Source organism: Gouania willdenowi, chromosome 17 (genome assembly GCF_900634775.1).
Source record: "Gouania willdenowi chromosome 17, fGouWil2.1, whole genome shotgun sequence".
Taxonomy (NCBI): Eukaryota; Metazoa; Chordata; class Actinopteri; order Blenniiformes; family Gobiesocidae; genus Gouania; species Gouania willdenowi.
The window spans coordinates 20,397,610-20,425,351 of NC_041060.1; the positions used below are offsets into that span (position 1 = coordinate 20,397,610).

At 38.5% G+C, this 27,742-nt stretch overlaps 1 protein-coding gene across 12 annotated transcripts in view; it reads right to left on the bottom strand.

The window, feature by feature from the left end:
- The window catches only part of LOC114479097 (receptor-type tyrosine-protein phosphatase F), a 255,606-nt gene that overhangs the window by 27,748 nt on the left and 200,116 nt on the right, over positions 1–27,742 (bottom strand). For 5 of the 12 annotated variants that reach the window (XM_028472565.1, XM_028472562.1, XM_028472570.1 and 2 more), the window contains 7 exons: positions 21,492–21,646; positions 18,910–18,921; positions 15,563–15,675; positions 9,683–9,715; positions 7,837–7,934; positions 3,276–3,399; positions 2,781–2,956 (listed from right to left, as the gene is read on the bottom strand). In XM_028472565.1, coding sequence (XP_028328366.1) covers positions 2,781–2,956; positions 3,276–3,399; positions 7,837–7,934; positions 9,683–9,715; positions 15,563–15,675; positions 18,910–18,921; positions 21,492–21,646 — 711 coding nt within the window. The remainder of the gene's footprint in view (positions 1–2,780; positions 2,957–3,275; positions 3,400–7,836; positions 7,935–9,682; positions 9,716–15,562; positions 15,676–18,909; positions 18,922–21,491; positions 21,647–27,742) is intronic. The other 7 variants (XM_028472568.1, XM_028472567.1, XM_028472572.1 and 4 more) reach the window with 3 other exon arrangements.

Genomic DNA, 27,742 nt, shown 5'->3' on the forward strand with positions numbered 1-27,742 from the left:
GAGCACACGTCATTATGGTATGTTGCTACGGTAACAGCATCATCAGGGGACAGCAGAGCACACGGTCCTTCATACAGTTTTTTTTTAGTAATTGGCAAAGGCACGGGAGAAGCAAAGCAGTGCAAGTGTCTGTAAATCAAGTGTCTTTGAAGTCGTGGTGACTTTGATCAGACTGACAAACTCTCTTTTGAGGCTGTGTAGACTCGCCTGCGGGCTTTGTTGGGTGTAAAGTTCATCAGTGTCAAGCTCTTTGTGCGCATACATCTTCTGTCAGGAAACTCCATTACTGTGTGCTTAAAAGCTCCAACCAAAGGTGCGTTTAAAAAAAATATATTTAATTTGCATTCATCAAAGCACTCATTTGTTTTCTGCCCAGTTCACTTTCCTTCACAAACTCTACTTACTGATGCATTAAGTCATTTGGCTGCAATGCTGTAAAATCCATCTAATACGTGATATATTAATGACAAAATGTATCATATTGTATGTTTATGGTTTTTTTTTAATGCCTGCAACTGAACTACTTGTTATCCTTGTTTTTATCAGTTTCTATCTTGAGTTAGTTTGGCATCTTCAGGGAAAACATGCAGATTCCACTTATTCCATGCGTTCATTTTAAATTTAAGAGATTGAATACTTTTGTTGACTCATTCAGAGAGGGTATTGATATCAAACACTCAATTGTTTGGAGAAGGATTTTAAAATTTAATTAACAAGACTGCTACACAATGGTTCTCCTACCATTGGGTTGTCGCTCTGTAACGAGTGAGAAAATAAGGAAACGGGTTGTCATCTTGTGCATGCTTCTTTTTGATGTACAACCTCAAAAATGTACAAAGGCAAAAGATATGGTTACACGTTAGAGCAGGGGTCACCACCCTTTCAACCTACTTCAAAAAGTAGTTCTTCTGGAAATACTTCAACCTTGGAATATGACTTTAATCTGATAAAATTGTAATTTTATTGAGATATGACTTTAGTCTCATAAAATTATGACTTTATACTTGAAATATTACGACTTTATTCTTGAAATATTACGTTAATCTCATAAAATTATAATTTTATTGCGATACGACTATTTTCATGAAATTGCGGCTTTGTTCTCGAAGTGTTGTGACTTCGATCTCGTAGTGACCAGATTTTTAGTATTTTGATGTGGCTCTAACAGGTTGTCGTATTAATGCATTAACATAAGTGTATTTTTAGATCGCAGGGTCCGACCCCATCCGTCCTTTTGAAAAAACACAGTTGATCGTGCGTCGCATGTTTGTCGCTCCCTCTGAAACGCGTTTTTTTACTTTACCACTTTCACTTACTTTACTTTCACCACTGCCGTCACCACGTCGGACCACCATCTCACTTCAGCAGACGTTTACAGTCCTTTTATTTCAGATTTTATGAGTAGTCACGCGGCGGCGGCTGGACAATCATCGACCAACCGATCCGTTGTTTCGTTCGGACATTGATAATTAACGACTTTGTGTCGTCGTAAAGAAAACAAGTCTTTGCTATAGAATGAGTACATGAAAAAATTCACAGAATCACTCTTTAACTACAGTCTACGGTAATGAAGTAAAGTTGAGTAGTAGCTTAAAAACGTAGGAAATAAGTTTCAACATGCAACACATTATTTCTCTTAATTTACGCAACTTTCATTTTCAAACGTCAACTTCTCAAACATTTCATAATACATCATTGTGTCCCTATTTTACTAACAACTTTTAACTAGTCGTAAAATATGTAACACGTTAAAATTCAACAATTAAGTATATTTTACAAAAATCCACTTTTTGTGATTTTTTAAAAAACACGTCTTATCACAATCAAAACTGATTTGTCACAGTGTTTCAGAGAAAGTAACACATTTAAAGATGTTTAATTTCATACTAAACTGATCAAGTGCAACAGTATTTAACTTTAGTAAGGCTCTGACTACATCTGTATTTTATATATTTGTGAGTTTGAAGCCTGGCAAGAAAGGGTTTAAGAAAAAAAACATTCTGCGATATATTCCGATTTTTAACCGAATTTTATTTTATTTTTCCAAAAAGAGATCCAAATAAATTTTTTTTATCATATTTTTTAATGCAAAAAACAATTATATTGCACAAACATGCCTGGTCGCTATAGTGTTAGTGAAACAACAAACCTTTTTAGTTTTGAAGTTGATTGCCTTTTCACAAAACATACTGGGCACTTTTATAGATATACGAAGTTACTTTTAAAAACATTTTGATAACTTTTGATAAACATATAAATTGTTTTCGATATTGGTGCTTCAATTACACTTAGGTACCATTTATTTGTTCTTGCAATTTAAAAAAATGTATACATTTTATTTCAAAGCATTTTGTACTTAATTGATATCACAATATATCGCGATTAATATCATATTGTTTAGTATCGGTATTTATTGAGATATATTGTATCATGACATGCAAATCGTGTCAGTTTCATTGCAATAGATGGAGCTCATTGGTGAATAGTGGTGCTGTTAAAACAAGTGCAACCATGCGCTGTGTTGGTGACCCCTGCATCAGAGACATAAGTACTAGAATCTCCTGCTCGAGCATGGCAGGAAACTGGTTGAAATCAACAATAACACTGAAAAACAGCTGGAAAACATCAGATGAAATAGTCAAACCTTTCAAAAACGCAGAATGTTAGTTGTTTTTTTGTTTTCTTTGTTGTTGACCTTTTCAAAAAGTACATTTAACTACAAAGTTCCAGAAATGAATTCAGAAATATGTATTTTCTCTCCAAAGCATGCGTCTCCTTACCCGTGACTTCTCCTCCAGTCTGGTTATCATGACAATGGTGTTGGATCTCTGCTCCCACACCATCCTCCAGAAGTCGCTCAGTGTCTCTGGCAGGGGGCCCTGCGTGGCGATGTAGGCATTCTGCTTCCTGTAGCCGTCAATGTAGTTGGCATTGATGTAGTCGCTGCCTGGCACAGCTGTGAAAGGGAATATTCAAGCCACACTTCATATAACGGTCGTCCGCTCTAATAATATTCCTCAGCCACAGAGGTCAGCTTAAGATCATTTTAATCAGAATCATTTTAATCACAATAAAAGACAATCTGGCTTTGTCAGTCCCCTCTGATACTTGCCACTGTCTAATTTACATGTTCTAATCAACATCTTTTACTGAGCCAAAAAGGACATGAGCCGAGTGTTTGCTACACTGAAAAATGTCCTTAAAACCAAGCGCCAAGTTGAAGGAAAAATGTTCACGTACACACACAGAGCCAAAGAGTTTTTATGAAGTCTTACCATCAACAGATGTGAGCACCACTCTGGAGTGGTCGTAGGCGATAACGTTTGCATAGCGGTTCTTTGGCTTGTTCACCTCCATGTTGGAGTTTTCCCAGGTAAACTGCTGGCCCGGATCAACGGACTGAGAGCGTAGGCGGGAGAGAAAGCAGGGAGGGCACAAAGCAGAGAGAGATACAAAGTATGAAAAACAGACCAACAATGGTCATAATGAGATAAAAGAATAAAAGCAAATACATGCATGCATAATAATGACAGCGTAATGTCAGCCTTAGGTATACAACTTCAAGTGACGTGTTACAAAATTGTATGTATGAAAGATGTTTGTCTGTTATAAATGTTGATTGTTAAAAGCACCTGGCACTGCACATCCGTATTAAAAGTGCCCAACAAAACATTTGATTTGATTACCTAAGATTCTGCAGCTGCAGACACCACAAATGCTCCAGTTCCATATTTGATTTCCTGTTGTGTCGAGACCCTTAGTTCTCATGTTTGGCATTTTTCTCTCATCATCTATTTATTCAGCCTTTTCCTGTCCAGTATTTTTGTAACCAACACTTTCTCCCCTGCGTCATCCGTCTCCTGGGCGAAGACGACAGCGGCCTGCATATATATTGATTGGGAGGGGAGATATGTGATGGCCTATCTTTTGCTAGATAATGTCACAGAGTCTCTTGTTATTCCGTATCGATCGACCCCGGCTCAGGCCCAAACTGTGTCCAGTAATTCATGTCGCCAATCTGTTGTAATGACGACTTCAAAACTGCTCCACTTGCTTCACATGGCTACAGGACTAAAAAAAATAACTGTACGCGTAGTTCGCGGGTTTTCGAAATTTATTCGAAAAAAATTTGTTTTTATGAAATATTTTTCTGCTGCTTTGATTCTAACATATTATTGTTAGTTTCATGTCACAGATGTTAGTTCTACCTCGGGTGTGTAGTGTAACTATTCAGTGAAGTGATCCCAAACTTTTGAGGCTTTAGGTTGGTTCTTCTTCTGTTATGCCCAGCAGTTCATGAATGGTACTGCAGCAAAAATGAAGCAGAAAGCGGCCACTGGCTTGATTTTAACATGAATTTACAACATTAAATGACGTGTCGACGGTCTATATTATTCATTCTATTTTTCTTTTGCTCCCCCTTGGCAAGAATCTCAAATTCCTTCCGATGACTTCATCTTCATTTTGTGTTCAAATGGCAACAACTAAATGTAATCACGGTGCATGGTTAGTGTTAGACTTATTTTTAACTCAATTGTTCTCCTTCAAACTTTTCTAGGTCTTATTACTCCAGTCCGAATAAAGTGGCACCTGCTCAAGTAAGAAATACTCCACAAGAGTTTGAAAATGTTCACCACTGAGAGTCATGAGGGCACAGGGCCGCAAGCTGCTGATGATCCCAGCACTGCCAATTTCTCTGGCTGTGCTCGTCAGTATAAAGGGAAGGAGTTTATTCACAGTCATAACATGTCATTACTATTTGGGAGCTTATTGAACACAGCGTGCACACTGGACCGTTGACAACTAGCAACAACTTGGGGTATAGGGCGGTGGAGAGAAGTGAGAAGCAGTCGCCCAAGGTACCTCTCTGTTACCAATGGACGTGGCCACGGTGCTAAGATGACTGTGGCGTGCCGTTGCTCGCTGTGTTATAAGACAGTGTGGGGAGCTGAAGCTCTCCTGATTGACAAATTCTGCTCATTACCCAGTATGCTCCTCGCACAGTGTGATGCGCTCTGGCATCGGTTGGTAACACAAGTGTCAAGCTGCCTAAAACATCAGTGCAAGGAGGTGTTGGTGCCTCGACCAATTCTGTTCCTTAGGGGTGCATGCGTGACTGGAGCAGCCGGCGAACGTGACTGTGACAAAACGCCACGAGCTCTGCCACAGCGCCTCGGCTGGCACAGAGACGAATGGCCATCTGCCTGGCGACGTGGGCTGGGGGGGGGGGAGTTATTTCCTTGGCTAGGAATGATTACTTCAAGGGGATGAAAAAAAAAAAAAAAAAAGAGGATGGCGCGTATAGGCCTGCAGTCATAGCAGACACTACTCCAACAAATGTGTTTGCACTAATTCAACAGGCCAGCGGGGCAATGAGCTAAGAAGGCACGAGTGCAGATTTTTATTTCCACAGCCTAATTATCTCCCCAGACAGGTCCTAATTAAACAGGGATTTTAAGAGAAATGTCATGGTCACACCTTGGAAACAAATAATTGGACAAGAAATCCCACATAATGACCCATTTAAACATAAACTAATACATTATAGTGCAAACCTTTAGTTTTTCTGACAAGTAGAATGGCACTACTGCTCATCTAATTTCACCTTCAGCCTCTTTTTCTTCAATCAACTTGATAAATTGAGTTTATGTGAATATACATATCATAAAAAATACAATTCGAATTTGTATGATTCTTGTTTACATGGACAAAACTGTGCAAAATCTCCTGAATCTAAACTCTGGGTTTTATTGACTCACCACCAATAAATGCATGCTGAAGAACTTGGAAATACATGGGAAAAGGGGTTCTTGAGGACATTAATAGGAACTACAAGGGCATGCTATTAGTATAATGTAATGCTACTGTTGGTAGAGCAGTGGTTTTCATTTTTTTATTGGCTCAAGTACCCCCTTTCTCTTATTTCTGAATCCAAGTAACCCTTCGTCTGACTTTTTGCTCAGAATACTTTGAAAAAACAACTCTAGAGCATAATAATGGAATAATTGGGTGACAACACGATTTAAAGATTGGAATGAAACAGTATTTAGTGCCTCTTGAATGGATTTATTTCTGGTTTTTGTTTTCTCCTGCTGTTGTGGGACCAAGACTGACTCTTGTATTTTCAGTTCTAATTAAGATCATGTCCATCACCATTATTATGCTCATTTTTAACGAAAAATAAAGAGTATAAACCCCATATTTTTAATGCTTTCATTTGTACATTTTCCACTTTCTCTCTCCCTCTTAAGTAGTGCCAGTGTGTACCCCATTTTAGAAACACTGTTATAGAAGACTAAAATCTGTGGTCCCAGTATAGTGACATATATAGGGATAATATTTTGGGGGTAAACATCTCATTGCTCAGGCAATAGGAAGATAGGAGTGAACAGAGGGAGTGAATTTGTGCTTACGAGTGTGACAGAGCTATTTGTTGGAAGCAAATCTTTCTAAGTTATGTCATAACATAAGCTATGTTGAAGCCCCACACATGCCTGTTGCTTACAACAGATCTGCATGTAAGAACCACCATTAGATATCATTACACCAGACCTACAAGACCAGCAAGGTAGGCAGCCACCGAAGGGACCCAGGGAGGTCCGAACCAATCCTCCGAAGACTACAGTGCCCCCCGTTATGTAATTTCCGTTGACATCTGTATTGGATTTTCCAACAATATTGAAAATATATGTGCAATTGTTTTAAACAACATGTTTAATCCATGGAGATGTATATAATGTGACATAAAATTGAAAAGTGTTAGACGTTATCATATCGGATGTTGGCAAAAAGCTAATATAAAACATCTCTAGTTACGGGCACTTTGAAAATTGTTGATTTGCAAAATGTGATCACTTAGCGATGTATTTCAACTCACATTAGCATGAATAAGTCAGATAAACAAAGGGCCCTCTCAATTTCTGGCAAAACTTCCATTTACCACTGAGAGATTAAAGGTGAAGTCAGTCAGAGCTATGGTTTGTTTTGCTTTAAAAATGCAGTAAAATGAGTCAAGGGTGCACCAATTATACAAGGTTATGGAGTAGATGTTATTTTTCAGGGCAGATAACTTCACTGTCAAGATGAAATGTTGGCAGAGCTTTAAGCTTCTGGTGCTTTTGGGGAAAAGATTATCAGGCCACCCTAATAAATTAGCAGTTTATCTGTAGAGGGTGAATTGCTAAGCAAAAAAATACATTTGATGTCAGAGCACAGGCTGATCACAGGGCAGGGATATAAACACCTACATCACCGCAAAACCCAAGAATCTGTGCTTATTTTTCCAGCACGGTTGGATCCAATCAATTTGTTGGAATCGAGTTGATTAGACAGAACAGATGAGAAAAAAAAAGATGTGAGCAAATAAATAAAAAGATAGATCTTGTTGCTCTGCATCCAAGGATGCCTCTTCTCTTCATCTGGCCTCGTTCATTCCCCAAAACAACGATGTGCCACTTTAAATGCAAATGTACTCCTTTTTGTTTTTGAAACGGCAACGTCGACGAGAGATAATCCCTCACCGTGTTGCATGGGAGAGTCTGCCAGCAGAAAAATCGTTCAAGATGCACGCTGATTGCTTAAGCAACGTGCCACCTGCTGGTTTTGCGAGAAGAGAAAAGCATCTCGAAGCAATTTATTCTAAGTGTTGCTTTCCTGGTGGGATTGGTAATAGAGTTGCAGAAATAAGTGAAGAATGTGAAATAACTTTACTGTAATCCATTAAGATGCGTGTTTACAGGATCAAGGAATGGAAAACACGTCTTTCCGAGATATGATAACAATGAAACATACTTGTGAGCTAAGAATAGCTGTGATCACAGAGAGAGCTGCTCTTACTTCATACTCCTGGGAGAAGCGGAGACCATCGTTGGCCTTGAGTCGCTCGATGTGGTCAGCAAGGTCAACGACCGGGATGGGTGGGTGCTCCCTCATTCCTGTGTGAAAAAGGAGAAAGATGTGAGAACTGGATGCTCCGACATGAAATGTGCACGTGACTGACACAAACATTGGTTGGTTGGACCACAGGGTGAGAGTGAGGCTGCCGGTGAGACCATGAGGTGGCTTGTGACCGTGAGGAGAGTGCACTTTTATTCAGGAATGCATGAGGAGACAAACAGACTGGTGACGTTTTGGTGATACCGTCATGCTAAGTGAAGAGGACAGAGGTTTTTGGGGGGGGGGGGGCTGGCACAGAAATGCACATGAGTGACTGGGTGAGCGTAGCTCCTCAAAGGAAGCGGGAGGCGGACATCTGTATGACTCCACAAAGCAACATTTGATGGCAGAGGTGGGACCAGAGCGAGAGCCGACAAGTCTCTACATATCAGTCACACTGTCACTTCCTTCAGAGGAGAGAATAAAAAAATAAAAAAAAACTGACTGGTCACCAGCCAAAAACTAATTTCTTTGAAAACCCTTTCCTTACAAGGGACCTATCTTTCAGGGCAGCCTGGAGCATTTGGGTTGGATTAATTTCCAACTCCACCACCCCCCACCACCACCACCCCGCGCTCTAGATTTCTCATCGTTGGGTTATTGGATGATTTATAGCTAATCTTCCGACACAAATTCAGCCCTGTGCCTGTGAACTTGGCAAGGCTATGTGCTTAAACGGAACGCTTGGAGCTTGGCCCGTGTGCTCAAAGTTAACTGTATGCAATGCATGACACCACTTAAGTTATACATAAAGCATTAAAGATGGCTTTTAAAAAAAACACACACTTAAAATGGTATATGTGTGTGTGTGTGTGTATAAAACAGTGAGGTCATGCTGAATGCACAAGGCTGTCGGAGATCTAATGCTAATGACTGGTAACACTGACCAGGGTTGGGGTCAATTACAATTGCATCTTTAATTATCTATGTTCAATTACAACTCAGTTATGATTACGATGACCAGCATTTTTTCACCCAATTACAATTACAATTAAAATTATTTTTTTCCCCCGAAAGTCAATTACAATTCCGTTCTCAATTACTTAAGTTTATATTCAATTAATGAGTGTTTAATAAATGACACCATAAAACGTAACCTTCCTCTTCTGTTAGCATCTCTTATGATAACGGGTCAGTTTTGACGCATATGTGTAAGCCATAGAACTGTAACATAGTTCCCCAGTTTCGCATTTGATTAAATTGTAACTGACAATTTTTTTTTTAATCATTTCCATCTCAATTACAATTAAAGTCAATTATCTTAACAAATACAAATACAATTTTAAATCACAACTACGTCATAATTGTAAGTAATTATGAACTATGAAATTACAGTTATAATTGACACCAAACCCTGACACTGACCAATTAAACCGATTGAATGACATCAGCCATGAACACATTAACATCGACTGTAGGTGTGTGAGGATGTGCAGCCAAGTCTTTTGCAGCCGTTCTTGTCAGTTAAATAAAAAAAAAAGAAAGGCAGTCGTAGTGAAAGTAAGTGTCTGCTCTGCTAGAAAGCCATCCCGTTCTGTGCCCCGACACGATAAAGGTGTTGTAGGAAGTTCACATCCGAAAGACAGCTCTGCTGCATCCTCGGAATGCCGGAGGCTACAGGCTTGTAGGATTACCATGTCTGTCAGGAGTGCACAGCAGGGAATGGTTCGGAAGCGAGTGAGCGGTTTGTGGGGGAAGGACGACTGCATGTGTGGGAAATACACAACAGGTGAGAAAAGAGACTAACTTGGAGTGTTGGGACAGCGATGAGAGCTGGGACCTGTGGAGAGAGGAAAGCCAAGAAAGGGAGGAAGAAGAGCACTGGATCAGCAGAGGTGGCTGAGGAGCAGATCTGGGCCAAACAATATATCTGAAAATCACCTTTCCAGAAAATGTGGATTGTGTAACACGTTGTTTGGTCTCTGAGAAGAGTTCAAGTCTTTCACTTCAGGCTGTTTACCATGTGTGACTATTACTCAACTTACTGAACAACACAACAGTTAAAAATGATTTAATTAGTTGCTATGTTGGGGTACTGGTATAAAAATCAGCTGGCATTGAAATCTGGCAAAAGCACACAGACAGCACGAACATTAGGTTAAATATTCAAAGATATTACGACTAATCCATGCAGGCAGTAGTGTTTTGACTATAAACCGAGGATTATCTGGTAATGTTTGCACCACATATGCAAAGCAAAGATAATGTAGAGTAGACCACATGTAGCATTTTGATCTCTAGTGGCCTTTACTAGTACACTCAAATTCTACAATGCGTACTTCTAATCATGACCTAGAACTAAATAACGACAGAAGTCCGTGTTATGTAGATAATCTCAGCTGTGGAATAAACTGCCTAAAAAACCAAGGAACTCAACAAATTTGCATTTATATTAATACAATCACCAAAACTCAGGTGTATACAATATGTGAAATCGAGAAATGTATTGTTCTATAACCATTTTTTTATTATTGTATTTGTATTTTATTCTGTTTTTGCCATTGTATACTGTGTTTAGTGTAAACATTTTGCTGCTTTTAATTAGGGACCCCAGGAAGACTAGCAACCGCTGTTCTGGAAGCTAATGTGGATCCCACGAAACAACGAACCAAACTTGTACAAGCATGTTGTAATAATTAGTAACAGTCATCAGGAATATTTCCTGTTCAGATAGTACATGCTGTTGCACGCTACTCTTCCAGCACCTCCTCAAGGGGAAAACCCAAGGTGTTCCCAGGCCATGTGAGATGTGATCCGTGCAGCGAGTCCTAAGTGGGATCAGGTGGGGACGCAGAAGGCTGCGGCAACTCGAGTGCGTCACCACTGATTGAATAACATATTTTGGCCTTCGCCTTCCAGGTAAGCTCGCTGCTCACCACAATGACTGAAGGTTGCGGGCGTGCGTCACTGCACATGTGCGTCTATGCTCACTCATCGACTATTTTCCATTTCGATTGAATTTTTTTTTTGGTGACATTTTTTGAACGTTTATTACACTTTAGGGTTGTCCAGACAACTTTTACACTCCCGATATTGCAACCGTGACTATTGGCCAATATCCTTATGATCCAATATCATGAATCATAAATACTTTATTTACTTTTTTGTAGTGTGTACAAAAATGCTTCATCAAGTGATTATAGTCAAATTGAGAACATTAATTAGTAAGTATGAGAAAAACTGACCCATTTATTAGCAACCAGTGGGTTACAAAATGTTCACTTCAAAAATAAGAACATAAAACAATAAATCCAATCAAAATGATGCATCAGTGTGCTTAGAGCATATGTGTCAAACTCATGGTCCAGGGGCCAAATCCGGCCCTTTGGAGTGCCCAATTCGGCACGCCGGAGAAAGTAAAATGTACAGAGAAAACATGAATCATTGTGTAAATGAAACAACACTCCTGGTGCTAATATTGCCTGATTGCAGTCATTTTTAAATTTAAAATGTTGAGAAAAACTCCTCAAAATTCTAAATTTTCCTCAAACTATTACATCATATTTCCCTCAATTAAATAGAATATGGTCACAAAAACTAGGAAACATAAAGTGAAGGTCCTGTTGGGAGCGATATACAGTATGTCACTTATTGCTTGGCTATGGCTAGTTTCTTACATATTTTGTATTTTATGTATGAAGTGCAAAGTATAGCACAATAATGTCGAAATTACTTGTTTTCCAGCATAAAATCTGTGGTCCACTTAAGATTAAACTGCTCCGTATTTGGCCCATGAACTAAAATGAGTTTGACACCCCTGGTTTAGAAATTTAGGATGCAGCCTGATATAATCCAACAATTGCTTTTTTGCTAATATCGACCAATCACCAATATGGGATCATGACCCTTTAATTACGTTAAAAAAGCCCAATATGCCAAGTACGCAACACAAAAAATGACAATACTTCAAAAAAAGAATCCAAGTCCAACAAAATGAGATCAACAACACTGAATTAAACATCATTTCCTATATTCACGAATATCCCAAGGCCTCTAAATATTAATATTTGCAAATAAAATCTGAACCAGGTCTTATACTGTATACCAATCTACCACGGCACCAAATGGTACAGCAAGGGATTGTTAAACAAACCACATGCTGCAGATGAGCAGCACAAGGCCTGACGTTGGAAATCAGAGCAGGAATGTTCACCTGCTGGGGAGGGCAGAGGGGGGGCAAAAGAACAAGAACCACAAGTACAAAAGAACCAGGCTGTTCAATATTCACTAAGGTCTCATATGACTTTGCAAGCTTGGTACAGCCTTGGAAATATTTGATAATCACCACTCTTGAAGTAAAACGGTGAGGTGGAAAAGGAGGGGGAAAAAAAGGAGATAAATGTTGACGTAGAGAGAGAAGAAGGGAGAGAGAGAGAGAGAGAGAGAGAGAAAGGAGGATTACCCTACAGGGGGAAATGGAAGACAAAAGACGGAAGAGGAGTGGGAGGATGGGAGAACAGGGCTCTTTCAGCAGCACTGCTTAATTCCTCTGCAGGGGTTCAAAGGGGGCTCAGTGTGTGTGTGTGCTTGAACGTATGTGTGCGTCTGTCAAACGGGATCTTTAATAACCCGTGAGAAGCGATACACACATACACACTCACACAGCAGCAAAAAAAAAAAAAAACACACAGACACGCACAAACCCTCGCGTGGACCAAGGTTGACATTTTCTCTCAGCTCTATTGTTCCCTGTGTAAAGGCTCACCTTGACATCAGAGGCAGCGGCTCATTACCAAGTTGGGGGAATAAAAGAAGCACATGGGGGGGGGAGAGGAGGAGGAAGATTGGGAGGCAAAAAGAAACAGAGCCTGCCCTCCAACCAGCTCTCTTTATCAATACATGTAGAACGTGCATTGACCGATACTTTGAGGTCAGGCAAGAAATATTGGATTTAAAAAAAATACATAATTTTTAAATAATCAGTACGAGGAATGTAACGATTCACTATACTAGGTTCATGATACGATTCTCTCACAATTTAGTTTACAAAATGAGACTGTAGACAAATGACTGAAAAATATTCTTTTTTTTTCGAAAAAAAAAACACTACTATTTTCTTTTATCTTTCATTGTCAAAAGAATCCCTTGATAAACTATGCACAACAATGCAATTTAATTGAAAATAAATCCTAAATGAAATAAATGAATAAATAATACAAATGAAGAAGAAGCCTATTTATTTAGATTCTGGCTCTACTGTAAACTATGCTAAACTGCATAATAGTTCCTTTTCTTTTTAAAAGTGCAACTGAAAATGTATTTTGTGCCTAAACAATTGGACTTTATTTCTTATGTAAAAAAAATTAATATGAATAAACAAACTACACCTTTGAATCGATTTTTAACTGCCTCACGATTAACCTTTACATCCCTAATCTGTACAAATTCCTATTTAACTACAACCTGATGTGCAAATCTACAAAGCAGACAAAAACATCAGTCAGTACAATGGCAAAGGCAGGAATTCATCGATATAAAAGTTTGCTTCTGGTAAGACTCTATAGATGTTGTCGGACAGAAAACCTATTGCAAAATGCAAAAGCTGCAGCTTCATAAAAAAGTGAAATAAAAGTTGATATTAAAGCCATAGCACACACACAATGCTTCAAGAGAACTCCTGTTTCACACCAAATTTTTTACAATTTACACTGTACCTGACATGCTACCTACTGCCCCCTGCTGACACAGAGGAGTCATTAATTAACACACTAACATCGGTGTTTATCGCCCAAAAATTGCTTTGATAACATGTCTGTCGACCAATTAATTAACATTAAATAGTTTCAAACAGCACACCTGACAATCTAATACACTGATTATTAAACATGCTATTGTCATTTATCTTGATTTTAAAAAGTAGTGGAAAAGAAAAGCAATTAAAGAAGTGGTTCCCAACCTTTTTTGGATCGTGACCCCATTTCGATATCACAATTTTTTGATGACCCCAAAAACTTTCTTTTTTGTTGTTGTTGTAGAATTAGTTTTTGATCACGTTTGTTACAGTGTTACAATACAGAATTAGTGACAAATTGCACCGTCACCATCATATTTGAACAATTATTATTATTTGAGAAAATTAAAGTGTAGAATATAGTTGTTTAAGAATGTTTGTTGTGTTTTAATTTGAAAAATAATTTCATGATAATATTAATTTAATGATAAAAACTATTTAATCAGTAATTTAAAATAAATAAATAAATCAATTATTAGACATTTCAGCAGGCGACCCCAAATGGGGTCACGACCCCAAGTTTGCAAAAACGCTGAATTAAAGGATTAAATGTCACAGCTTTAGATTAAAAAAACAAAACAAAAAAAGCTAATAAATTATTAGTCAATCGTGTTGTTAGCTGCAGTTCCAGAGTACACTCTTTTTCTGTTAACCTACATCTGTAAATTGATCACAATTTTAATTGTATGAATTAATGGAAAGTGTTAACATTGTCAAACTCTGACTCCATCCTTCCAAACTATTCCCACAAATGTCCCTATAATAATCAGGTGTAGCATGTGATAAAACAATGGGAGGAGCTTAATCATCACAAGCATTTTTTGGGCTCGTCAAAATGTTACTTAGCCTGTCAACATTTACTGTCCTTCATTTTTTTATGATGCATTGAAACCGAAACTACAAATGCCTTATTTGACGAATAACGAGCCCTGATTAAATATGGTTAGACTGACAATGAAGGGGTGGGGCAGAAGACGTTACGCAGAACAGTGATTTTAGAGATTAGAACGTTTATAACTGATTTAGTGATTTAATACAATTATTCACAGAATTATTTAGACAAGTCCCATTTTAATACATCTGCCCTCTGTCATATTTTCACTGGCATTTGTTTATTTATTTGATTAATTGTCTGTTTGCAGGACTTTGCTAAAGTATTTTACAGATTTCAACAACAATTTAACCAAAGATAGACCTTACACCATGGAAGATTCCACACAATTTTGGAGGGGATCCAGATCAATACACTGATTCTGGATTATTTTCTCAAAAAAAAAAAAAAAAAAAAAAAAAAAAAATCCCATATCTCTAAACATTGGTGAAATTTTGAAAAAGCATAACTCGGTTCATAATTAACCAATCTTTATGAAATTTTAATCAGTTATTTCCAGTTGGTTTCTCAATTATTCTACTTAATTTCAACAGGATCAGATCTAGATTACGATAAATCCCATACATTTGGACCTACTGTATCATTATTATTGGAGATATAAACTTTAGGCCTTTAAAGCGTGAATGATCATGGTAACATGATCAGGATCATTGATCCAAGAGGATGTTTGATTTGTTGATGCTCGGCTGCTCCTTTTATTCAATTTGAAAATTGTAAAAGTGTAGAAACCCAATGTCCTGACATACAGTATTCATGCAGCAGAATACTTAACATTTTAGCCTTGATTCATTCCTTTTTGTTTGTTTTTACAAAAGTAAACTCACTTCTACGTACTGTAATAACACTGAGTCTTTATGCGAGGGCATATGGATACGTTTTAGTGATGAATGCGTGAAGCTGGGTATTCTCTCCAACTGTCAGCGTCTACTGCACTGCATTTATCATCGGATCCTATATCATCGCCACACTCGCACACATGTGACTGTCGGGCTGTGATTAATCACCTGGGGTCTGGTAGTTGAGTCGTCTCATCTCCACGGGGTCTGAGGAGTTGGCCAGCAGGCAGTCCTTCACCCCACCAGAGTGCTCATCTTTGGGCAAAGGTGAAGCCCGCTTCCTGAGGAGGGAGAAACGGTAGAACCATGAGAGAAAACATCCCTTCAGTTACACTCAGACCCAAACAGCCAAGCTCCAAAGTTAAGGATGATTGAACAAAAAGACAACGACAACTCCACAATCTAATTAAAACTTAAAGAAATTCAATCGCACACACAGACACATTTGGACTCATGATGTTAACAAAGTAAATGGTATTTAGAAGTAACGATTGGAATAATTTAGGTTGTGCTTGTTTGCCTCCTGATAGGTTGACAGCTGCTCTATGGGAATTTGTACGAGTGTGTGCTCATGTGTGGCGGTGTGCATGTCTGTGTGCTAACACAGTGTGTTTACCACATTTCCAGCTTGAGAGGAAAACATGTGGATGCTGTAATTAGCTCATCAGCTGGGTGGCACAGCACTGGGTAATTAGACAGCTCTGCAGCACCTGTGCAGCAGGGTCGGGCCTATAGCTTTAGCCTTTCACACTGTCGGTGCCTGATCCTTTCACAGGCCTGATGCTTTCACATCCTTTCAACGCATGCGCAAACGCGTCTACATGCGGTCGGCCTATTTTACAGCTGTGTACGGTTCAAAAGGTTGAAACCCTGCTATTTAAAAATAATTAGTTTGTGTTTTCTAAACCTGCTGCAAAGATTTCCCAAATTATTGGAAATATGTGTTTTGAGAGAATTCTGATTTATTTTTATTTTATTTTCTGTTTGGTTTTTGATTGTCAATGGTTCCCACACTTTTTTCACAATGATTACTCAAAACATTTCCAAAACTTTCCCAAAATATCTACTTTCAGACCCACTTGTTCCTGTTTTTCAGGGTCGCGGGGGTCTGCCGGTGCCTATCTCCGGCTCTCATTGGGCGCTGGGCGGGGGTACAACCTGGACAGGGCGCCAGTCCATCGCAGGGCAACACAGACAGACAACCATTCACTCCTACTGGTAATTTAGGGACTCCAATCAACCTTACAGTCATGTTTTTGGATTGTGGGAGGAAGCCAAAGTACCTGGAGGAAACCCACGCAGCACGGGGAGAACATGCAAACTACACAAGGAAAGGACACAGGTGTCTACCCCAGGGCTTGAACCCAGAACCTTGTTGCTGTGAGGCGGACGTGCTAACCACTAAGCCAAATTTCCACGATTTAGTTCTGAATTGCTAAGATCTATTCAAGGCCATTAGCGTGCAACAATGAGCGGGCCTTACCAGTGTACTAGTGCAACAGAGGTCTGTGTGTGTGCCATGGACAGTAGTAAAAATGTGCCACAGGGAATGCAAATAGCACCGAACAATGACGCAATTGTCTTTGATACCCAATATTTTTTAAATAACGATGCATCAGCTATTGAATGTAACATTAAACAACAACTAAGTGCTACTATGTTTATTAAAAGTGATGTAAAACACAAGGTGTCAACGTTAAGGGATTTGCTTAACATTCCATAGCAGTAGCAGAGGTTGGATTTTAAACATTAAAATAAAATAGGCTATATTTCCAAACTTTTCCAAAAGAGTTAAACTTTTCCAAGACTTGACAAGACTGGAAAATAGTTTTTTCAAATTCCATAACTTTTCCAGGAACTTCATGACTGCGGGGACTCGGTGTGTAATGTATTGTGTTTTGATCCGTTCTTGTATATATCGTCTTGCAGTGGTTTTTCCTTTTTGTCTGTTTTTTTATTTTTTTTATTAACTAACAATTAAAAACACCACAAACTCTTCAAATCTTCAACAAATGTTGTATGGTTGGTTTACATTCAAATATCACGTCTTAGGAGCTCAGTCGTAAAGATAGTGAGTTAAAGAACGCGCATGCGTTGAAAGGATCTGAAAGGATCAGGCACTGACACACACACCAATACATGGCAAGGCACAGGAAGGCATTGCTTGGTTTTTGCTCATCTCAATCCAACATACGTCAGTCCATTAGTCAGAGGAGGAAAAAAATAGGCCTGGCTCGCCTGTATTTAGACAGCTAGCATCTGCCAACGTCTGCGCACAATCAGGCACACAGATGTAGGCTTTGACACCTCTCTCTCTCTCTCTCCCTCTCTCAGCTCCACACACATGCTCACACGGATACAGCTGAAAACTCTCAAGCCTTCTGACTGCGAAAATGGAAATGGGTGGAAGGAAGCATCAGGGTGCCCTGTGGAAATTTCACATCTCATTGCACTCCATTTGCAAAGGGGCGAGTGTGGGTTTTAGAAAAGAGCAGGCCCTTCTGTCGGAGCCCGGCGAGAATACACAAAGCTGGTGGTGCACATGCAGCTTTAACCCCGCTTCACCTCAGCCTGACTGCCACCTGTTATCTTATGCCATGGGGGGATCAAGCTAACGCTAGCTGCATGGTGGTTAATCTTTGACAAGCATCGCTTGCTCTCTGGTCGAGAGCTGAGCCACACTGTGTTTGTTTTTTTCTCTCGCCCCCCCACTAGAAATCCTAGCCAGGACAAGGTGGGGCTGCGGGTGGCCTCGGAGAGTTCATTACCTTGTGATTGTGCAGATCAGATGCCAATCAACATGACACTACAATGCTGGCTGAAGCTAAACATGGCAGCAGTCTGGACAGGGGCTTTTCAGGCTTAAGACTGAGATACGAGAGATAGAGACAGCTTTTGAAATTGTGTAGTCACACGCTGAGCTTGAAGACGTGTTGGTGCAGAGCAGGGCTGAGCCTAATGAGGAGAGAACAAGGTCCTTTGTTGATTCTTCGGCCACTGGGAGGGAAAAGTGTTGGAAAGGTTCTTGGTGGAAAATGTCAGCGTTAAGAGGAGGAAACATTTCTTTTCAGCACTTTTTCCCTGTCTGACATTCACACTGGGCCAGGCGGCAGACGGTACGGTGATGCAGTGGCATATTCAGATAGGAACCAATTGAGAAGGAACAGGCTGACACTGGCTGGATAATGAAACACATCACGGAGACAAACCACGAGGGAAAGGATGATCTGAGGAGGAGATGTGAAACATGCACTGCTACTTGGACGTGACCCAGGAACTCTGAAAGGCCTGAGTTATTAAGGGCTGCAGAGTGGTCTGCTTCTCATCTCCTTCAACTCTTTTTAAAGTGATCGGGGCTTAACTCGCCTTAAGGTGCCGTAGTTTAACCTTCCATGAGACGCACCTGACTCTGCAGCCCCTGCTAACGCTAACAAATTCACATCACGGATGAGGAGGACTGAGGTGGAAGGAAAGATAACGTGGATATTGATGGAACAGTGACACACAGTACCCACCTTTCCTGTTTGCTGCATTTACAGGGGAAAGAAGAAGTAGAAGAAGAAGAAAAAAAATGTGTGGTGTTAATGTGTGGTCACATTTTTCCAAATTTATTTAGTTTTTCAAACCCACAGCATTGAATGAAAATGCTTCCCCCGAAAAAACATAAAACACCTTGGAGTGAAACCTCATCATTGTACGCAGCTGGAGTTGGGACTCTGCAGGTTGCAATAATAACCAGAAGAGATGCTGTGAATATTCCTTTGGACATTTAATGCCTGTCCACAGTGAAAAGGGCACACCGCCTCCTCGCCACAGTCCTTCCTGTCAATCTGTGGCTGCACAGAGAAAGGTGCTTCCAGAGAGGGATGTGCAGGGGAGCTGTCTCAGTCCTATTATTAACTGGACTGCAAGCGTGCACAGAAATGGAGCTGTCTGGCATATCACTGTGGAAAAGCAGTGACTAGCAGGTTGGGGAACATGCAGGTATGACCTAAAAATACTTTTCAAGACATCAGCAAAAGACTAGTGCTGGACCCAAGGTAGCAATGCTGTGTTTTTCAACCTTGGGGTCGCCTGGGACTTAAATGGGTCAGCTGATGAACTTATATCGGGGTTGGGGTCAATTACATTATTCAGTTACAATTACATTTTCAATTACCCATGTTCAATTACAATTCAATTACAATTACAGTTACCAGCAAAATTAAATTACAATTATTTTTATCCTCAGAAAGTCCATTACCATTACATTCTCAATTACTAAAATTCACTTACAATTAATAACAAATACTGAGCCTGAGATAAATGACCTAGATTTCATTATTTTTCAATTCAAATAGAGGTTTTAATATTCTTCAAAATGGTAAAATGTGGAAAAGCTTGATATGAAACATATTTTAATAATTGCTAACTACATACTGTATGTGTAGAACTGTACATAGTACTGTAACATGGCTCCCCAGCTTTGCGTTGAACTATAATACAGTTTTTATAGAATTTTCATGACAATTACAATCACAAAATCAATTATCTGAACTCAAGTACAATTTAATTACAATTACGACAGCAACAGATTTTTACGATTACAATTATAATTATGCCATAATTGTAATTAATTATCAATTACGTGATTACAATTATAATTGACCCCAAGCCTGACTTATACATATATATACTGTATATTATTTTTCTAATTGAAACACCACATCGTCTCAAACTGTATTCTAAACTTTCACTTTCTCAAATATAAATGTAGTTCATATCCAAGTATCCAAGTTGTGCACTAACCCTGCGGCAACTCGCAACACAGTATAACAAACACATAACACCAGTTGAATGATCAGGTTATAATCTTGACAAATAATTATTTGTGAATAACAACTTTTCAAGTAGATTAAAACTGCTGGATACATTATTATTATTATTATTTTTACCAGATTAATCTATAGTGTAAGCATCATAGATCAATAAATCGTTTCCCTGAAAAAAAGGTCTAAAAAGTTGAAATTGACACTTGAACATTTGTTGTGGTCTGAACCGCAGAAACACTGCTTGTTGAGATTTTTACGCATTGCATTGTGGGATGTGGAGACAGGTGCATAGAAGTGTTTTTACTTTATTCTGATATCGCAGAGAATACCGGTAATAAACTAGACCAAAAAAGGTGTCAAGAGAATCATGTCCTTCATGTTTGGCAAGGGAACAAAACAAATCATGAAGAATGAAGTAAAAACACTTGACGGGACTCCACATCCCACAATGCAATGAGCAAAAATGTTAAGAAATGTAGTTTCAGGTGGAGAATAATAAATAATAATAAACTTTCAAGCTGCAATTTCAACCTTTTTCCTTTTCTTTTGGAGTAAATTGTGTTTGATTCATTGGTCTATGAGGCATGCACTATCATTTTATGTAATAAAATTTTTTCATGGGTAGCAGCTTACTGTGAGTTAGCAGTCATAATACTGTATTAATGCATTTACTCATTGACACAAATTTATGTGCAATGTTGAGTTTAGTGTTTTACCCAAAAAGATACTTTAGGTCAGCGGGGCAATGATGGGAAACCAACCAAAAAACATCCAACCCCATTATAAACCTAAAAGTGTTTTTTTTAAGATTAATAATAAAAACATCATAGTTAAAGGCTGCTGGTGTTGTAATCTGTCCATCCTCATCCCTTTTATTGGATACTTTTGACAGATCTGGACTGAGCTTTTTTTTGCTAAGCCCTCAATTTCAGATATGAAATGACCAATTGTGTTGGCCGAAGCACATCTCTCACTTCAAACTGAGGGCTTTTGACAGCCAAGCTCAACTGTTTACAGGGCGAGGAGGTGAAGCGAGGGCCGGGATGTGCCGGCGACCCTTTCACCCAACACTTCAAATGATTACAGCTGAAAATAACAGTAGAAAATCTTCACTCTGAAAACATTGCTTGCCGCAGCTGCACATTACAGTATGAGAATTGCATGTTGTAGTCCCGAGTGGGGGCGCGGGGCAGGTGTGTGTGAGTGGCAGATGAGGAACACGCCTCATCCCCGACTCCTGATGCAACACAACGAAAAACAAACCCATCACAATCACAGCTGCTTACTTCTTGAAGAGGAGGATGGCGATGACAATGATGATGATGAGCACCACAGCCAACACTGGACCCATGACCCACAACATTTCAGGCTGATCCATCCCCTGTGACAAGCTTGTTGTGACCTGGATAAGATCCGAGTAAGGACTGGCTGAAAATGTCATCTGTAATATAAAAAAAAAAACACATTTGCGTTAGGCTCCACTTGATGCTAATGAAACATATTTTTAAACTTTATTATCAAGAAACAAAACAAAAAAAGGAAAACAAGCATAAAACATTAAATATACAGTAACAGTGAAGGAAAACTCAGCCTTTTACAGTCAGCTTAAATAATCAGCAGAGATGTAAAAAGTACTGATATATTCTACTCAAGTAGAAGTACTTGAGTACATTGAAATTGTACACAAGTACATAAAATACTGAAGTATAAAAAAAAGTAGCTCAATTACATAGTACTCAAAGTAAAAGTTACTAGTTATTTTCACCCATCACATTTATTTTTGGTAATAAATCTTACTATGGTTCCCTTACACACAGTAAACATCTCATGTATAAACTTAAAAAGGAAATAACCAAATCTTGCACAATTGGAACCTAATTTATTTTATTTTAAATGCATCTTTATAAAATAAAAGGTTAGTCAAAATGTACATTTCTTTTTTAAAATAAGAATAAACACCAATGATTTCAATTCAAAATAAAATAAAAAAAAATTCTCAAACTCTAAGTATAGCTACATTTATGAACTCTAAATAACCTCCATTTAATGCTGTTTTGGCGCCGTGCATTACGTTTATTCTGGTTGGTCGGCTATGATGTGATGCATTTGACTGTTATCTTGTGATTTTATTTTTTGCAGTTTCACAATGTCCGTTGATTATTTAAGAATAAAAATAACAGTTTACTCAGTAACGGTTGGGTGTAGAAATGTAAGGAATTACTTTACTTATTTTAAAACATACTTAAAGCAGAACTAAGTACTTGGCACTTAGTGCTCCCCCTAAAGGTTTCTTTTGGTTATGTCACTGTCGTAAAGACCCCCCTCCCCACCCCCGATCACCCAATAAACACTCAGAGACACTAAGAGAAAGATTTATTAAGGTGAAAAAGTTACTTAGTTTTGCTTTAAGTCAAGTTACTGAATTAGAAATACTTTTACAGCTTCCTGTAAAGCGCTATATAAAACCGACTTATTATTATTATTATTATTATTATTATTATTATTATTTTTATTATTATATACTCAAAAATGTACAAGTAGCCATAAAAGCAACTCAATTACAGTACACTACATGTAATCCATTACTTTCACCTCTGCAAATCAGTTTTTTTTTTCCTTCACTGTATCTGGATAATTGATGTGTTGTGCTGACAATCGGCTACAGTTGAACGATGCAGCACAACTAGTCAGTCTGCGATCAATCAAGCTCTAATGACACCTCTGAAACAACAACAACCACCGTCCTGGCTAATGAAGTGATTACATTTCTATTAAGGCGTAGCATCCCGTTAGAGGTATAACGACAACAGCTGATGACAGAGCGAGTGTGGGACAAGGCGGGGGATAAGCGTGCACACTGTCCCCTCTGGTGGAGAGATAAATGGAGGGCACGGGAGAGGACTCATCTCTTCTTCATTAGCGTTCCAACCGTGACGGAGGCAGAGGAGGAGGGGCCGAGGAGGAGTGACGGCGAGGGTTTCTACCTTTGCTTGTAAATGAGACGTCTTTCCACTGCACGCCACAGAATGACAGAGTGGAGACGGGAGGAGGGTACGGGTGAGGCTGTGGCAGGAGTGGGTGCAAGTCGGTGAAGTTCGAAAAAAAAAATGATGGACTGTGTTGGAGCGAGCTGACGGATGAGTCAGAGACAGAGCGGTGTGTGAGGCATCTGTCATCAGAGCGCAGCGTGCCATCTATTGAATGACGACAGGAGATGCAGATTGAGGGGTAAAGGGAGCTGCGGTGTGCACGTGGAAGGTAGGGGTGACAGATCGCAGACCTCGAAGGGAATCGAGATCCCAGCATGCAGCGGGAATGGCGGGGCTGCAGTAATCCTGATCATTAGTGGCACAGCGGCCTGCTCTCCTGCACACAGGCAGATATTAATTGGAGAGATAAGCAAAGAGGAGCTCAGAGTTATTGTACTCAGTCACACAATTCTGCTTTCTCATACTCTTAAAAAAGGAAAAACACAAACACTTTTGTTATGAAAGTGTTTTAAAACTATGCGTGAACCAGAATGCACTAATACTTAGGTTCTTAAAGCGGGGTACACACATTGTCATTGGGATACCTGTAAAGATAAATAAAAAGAGCGTGCCAACATTGGAAACTAGTATATAAATAGACCAGCAGTCAGGAGCCTACATGCATTGCCATTTACTACACATTGGTTTAAGTAAGACTACCATCTATAGAGCACATGGATAGTTAACTATCCAACAAACATGTGATCGTATGTGATCCGAGGGTCACATGACCAATATTCAAGTCAGCATTTAGAATAATGACCAATTAAAGCAATAAATACAGGGGGAAAATGGGTCTTTTTTTGTGTCTTTGTTTTTGGTTTTGATGTTTTAGTCATTTTGTGCGTTTTTGGAGTCACGTCTGTTTTTTGTGTCTTTGGAGCTATTCTGTAATGCGTTGTCAATTTGTGTGTTTTTGTTTGTGCCTGTCTTTGATGTCATTTTATGTTTTATGAGTCATTTTGTGTATTTTTGGATTTTTTTTTTGTGTATTTCATGTATTATGTTGGGCTTCATATTCCTTCCAACTTCTTCAATTTCAATTTTGGGGGATTTGCTTTGGGGGACACAAAAAAGTACACTGAGGGCCACATGTCTGCTCTAGCAGGTGAAAAAAACTAAATCTACGACAGCTACATTGGTTTGCACTAGCCACATGTGCTTGATGCTCTCACATAACGAAACTAGTCACGTTTCAAGTTTCCCCTTTACATACAACAGTATTAGTTTACCGCAGCAGTAGTTTTCATTTGTCCGTCTCACGCACACACAAAGCCACAGACAGATACTGTTATTTGGGCCTTTGGGAGGAACCTATTATCTATAAAAAACCCAAAGAGAACAGGGACAGTACTAGGACGTGACCTATGGGACTCCATGACGAGGATTCATGCTCTTTTGGGATGGCCTCGGCAAACAATAAAAAAAACTTTAGGATGCAGCACTGCAGGGAATCCTGGGAAGAAGAGTTCACTTTTTTTCTAGTTTTACATTAAAAAAAGCCAAAATGTGCTTTCAGAGACAGATAAAACAGGAAGAGGAGAGAGAAGAGACGACGGCTGAACAAAACCAGGGCTTTTTTGTCTGTTGGTCACGGAGAAGTCGAGGGATCATCCATTTGAACGACCCTAACATCTGATAAAAAGCGCAGTCACGCAGCTCTTAATGCCCTCCTATCACAATGGAGAACTGATGTGGTAAAGGAATGTGCCAGTGAGTCAGAGACACTCCACACTCCTCAAATATGGAATCTGTATGTGTAGAGTGTTGGGGTACAAATGTCTTCTTTTAAAATGTGCGTTCTTTGTTTAGTTAACAATATAGGGCATAAATTAACCTGATGAAGCTACGTCATGGACCTCATCCATCCATCATTAATCATTAACCACTTAACCTTGTAAATAATTGCCCGAAAATTCTAATTCTATGAAAATGCCCTTCATTTATGGAAGCCCATTTTCGCCACTAAAAAAATGTATAACATCACTATAGCAAGTCATACATATGAGTTAGTAAAGTCACATATATGAGATAGAAAATCATAATTATGAGAAACCAATTTTTTATTTAAATTTGCAAAAAATCATGCAAAAACGTGACGAAATTGTTTTGCTATAAAGACTTTGTACCATGTGTTTAATTCTAAGAACTAAATATGTGTTTTAAATGAATTATTATTATTATTCAAAGTGTAACTAAGAATGGTAACAGTCAGTGTCATAGATAGCTGCAAATGCTCAGTTTGTATCTCATAATTATGTCTTTCTATCTAATAATTATGTCTTTCTATCTAATAATTATGTCTTTCTATCTCATAATTGATTTTCTATCTCATAATTATGAATTTCTATTTCATAATTATGACTTTCTATCTCACATATGTGACTTTACTAACTTATAGTTATGACTTGCAGTGGTGATGTTTTTTAAAGTGGTGGAAACGGGCTTCTGACAATTGTTTTAAAATGATAAAAATATCAATTTGCATGCATTACTTAATTTGTATCACTTTTGATACAACATGACTTCTTTTTTTTTTTTTCAAACAAACAAAATCACATTCAACCAACCTGTTGTATCCCATGAGTTACTTAGAAACATTAAAAAAATAAACACAGAAGAGGACTTTTATCATCATGCAGCAATAATGGGTTCATGATTAGTGTTTTTTCCTCCCTGTATCTGCTTTCAACTCCATAGATTAGGAGAAAAAAAAGGCTCATTATTAAAAATCTATTGTGAGATTAGATATGTGGATTGCGTCACAACTGTCCTTGGGCGAGAGAAGTGAACCTTGGACAACCTTGTTATTCGAGCTGCCTTTAAATTAGGGAAGGTATTCAGCATTAGCATTAGTATTAGGACATAGAATGAAACCGCATGCAGGGTTAAGGTTTGTGTATTGTCCTGTTGTTAACATGTGTCTCTCCTTCCTGTATTAAACGTTTCATAGTTATTATGTGCAATTATTGCACAAAATAGTCGGCTTATCTAAAGTCCTTTCTGCGTCAAAGTCTGCGGAAGGTGACCTTGAACTAATTCACAAGAACTCCTAATCAATACATATTGGACTCATTTTTACTAAAACACTACTAATAGCAAAGATGTGTGATTGAGCAACATGAGCAGCTACAGACAGGATTAGGCTGTGTTTTAAGTTAGTTTGTCAGAGGTAGACGGTGTGTACGTGTGTGTGTGTGTGTGTGTCTGTAACATTTGTTTAGGGTGTGAAAGCATATGTGGTTATGTCAGGTTTTATGGTGTTGTCATGCAATAAGTAAAGAAGAGAAATAAGAGAGAAATAAGAGAGGTATAATATATATAAGGGGGAGGATAGAGATCGTGTTAAGGTGGGGACGATACACTGAGATCAAAATAAAATAAAATACAGAACATTGGGTTTATGAATATAAAAATACAATATTTTGAACAGGGAAAATATCATTTACTTATTATTATTATCATTATTATTATCAGTATCATAATTAAGCTTTTTCGACCTTGAACTATGTGAGCTTTTCAACTTTCAAACTGAATACATACATGAAAATAAAACAACAAAAACAGAAGATTTTTCCAAACTAAAGAGGAAAAACATTATCGACATCCTAAAAACTACAAAAACAAAATACGACAACAAAAATGCACAAATGTACTAGTAAAACACTCACTGACCCCTACAAAACTAAACAATATGCTAAAAAAAAAAAAGGAGGAGAGACTCAAGGTAGGAAATGGAAAAGGTGAGGAAGAGTTATATTAAAGTGAGTGAGATATTGTAGTTGTGCATATGGTGACAAGTGTTGGAGGTATAATGGTGGTGACTGTGAACAGAGGGGAGGAGTCAGTGGTTATACATAAAACAGGTATTTAGTTTAAACCGACTACTTGCACATTGTTTATTGTTGTCGTGCTTTACTGATACCCGTCCTGTACTTTTTGTTTTACTTGGTTGTGTACGAGTATATTTAAAGTACAATACATGTTAAGAGTTCTATTGGTGTATTTCATTTCATTTCTAATATATACATCTATATAACACGAGTGTTTCAATTGTCTTTCATAATCAATGTCCTTTAAAAAAAAAAAAATGTGTATCGGCCTCAAATATTGGCTTTAGATATCGGCCATCGGCTGAATTTTTAAAAAAAATTTTAAATCGGTATTGGCCTTTGAAAATCCCATATTGGTCGACCTTTAATAAAATTGGAAAAAAGTTTGTTGGGATTTTGGGCTCGAACATGTTTGGGCCTTCAGTAAACAACTTAGCATATGCCTCATCTCCCTGTAATTAGATCAGCTTTGAGCTATGTACATAGACTGTTCACAACACTAATGGTTAGTCAGATATATGCATTGGTTCTTGGGTGACAATCTCTTGAAATCTGAAAAAAAAACACTACTATTTTCATAGGCCCATAACTGCATGTGGGAATGCAATAAAAAAAAAAAAAAAAATCTGATCTCTGTTTTAAGTTATAGTATAAAGATGACTCTTTCTTGGGACT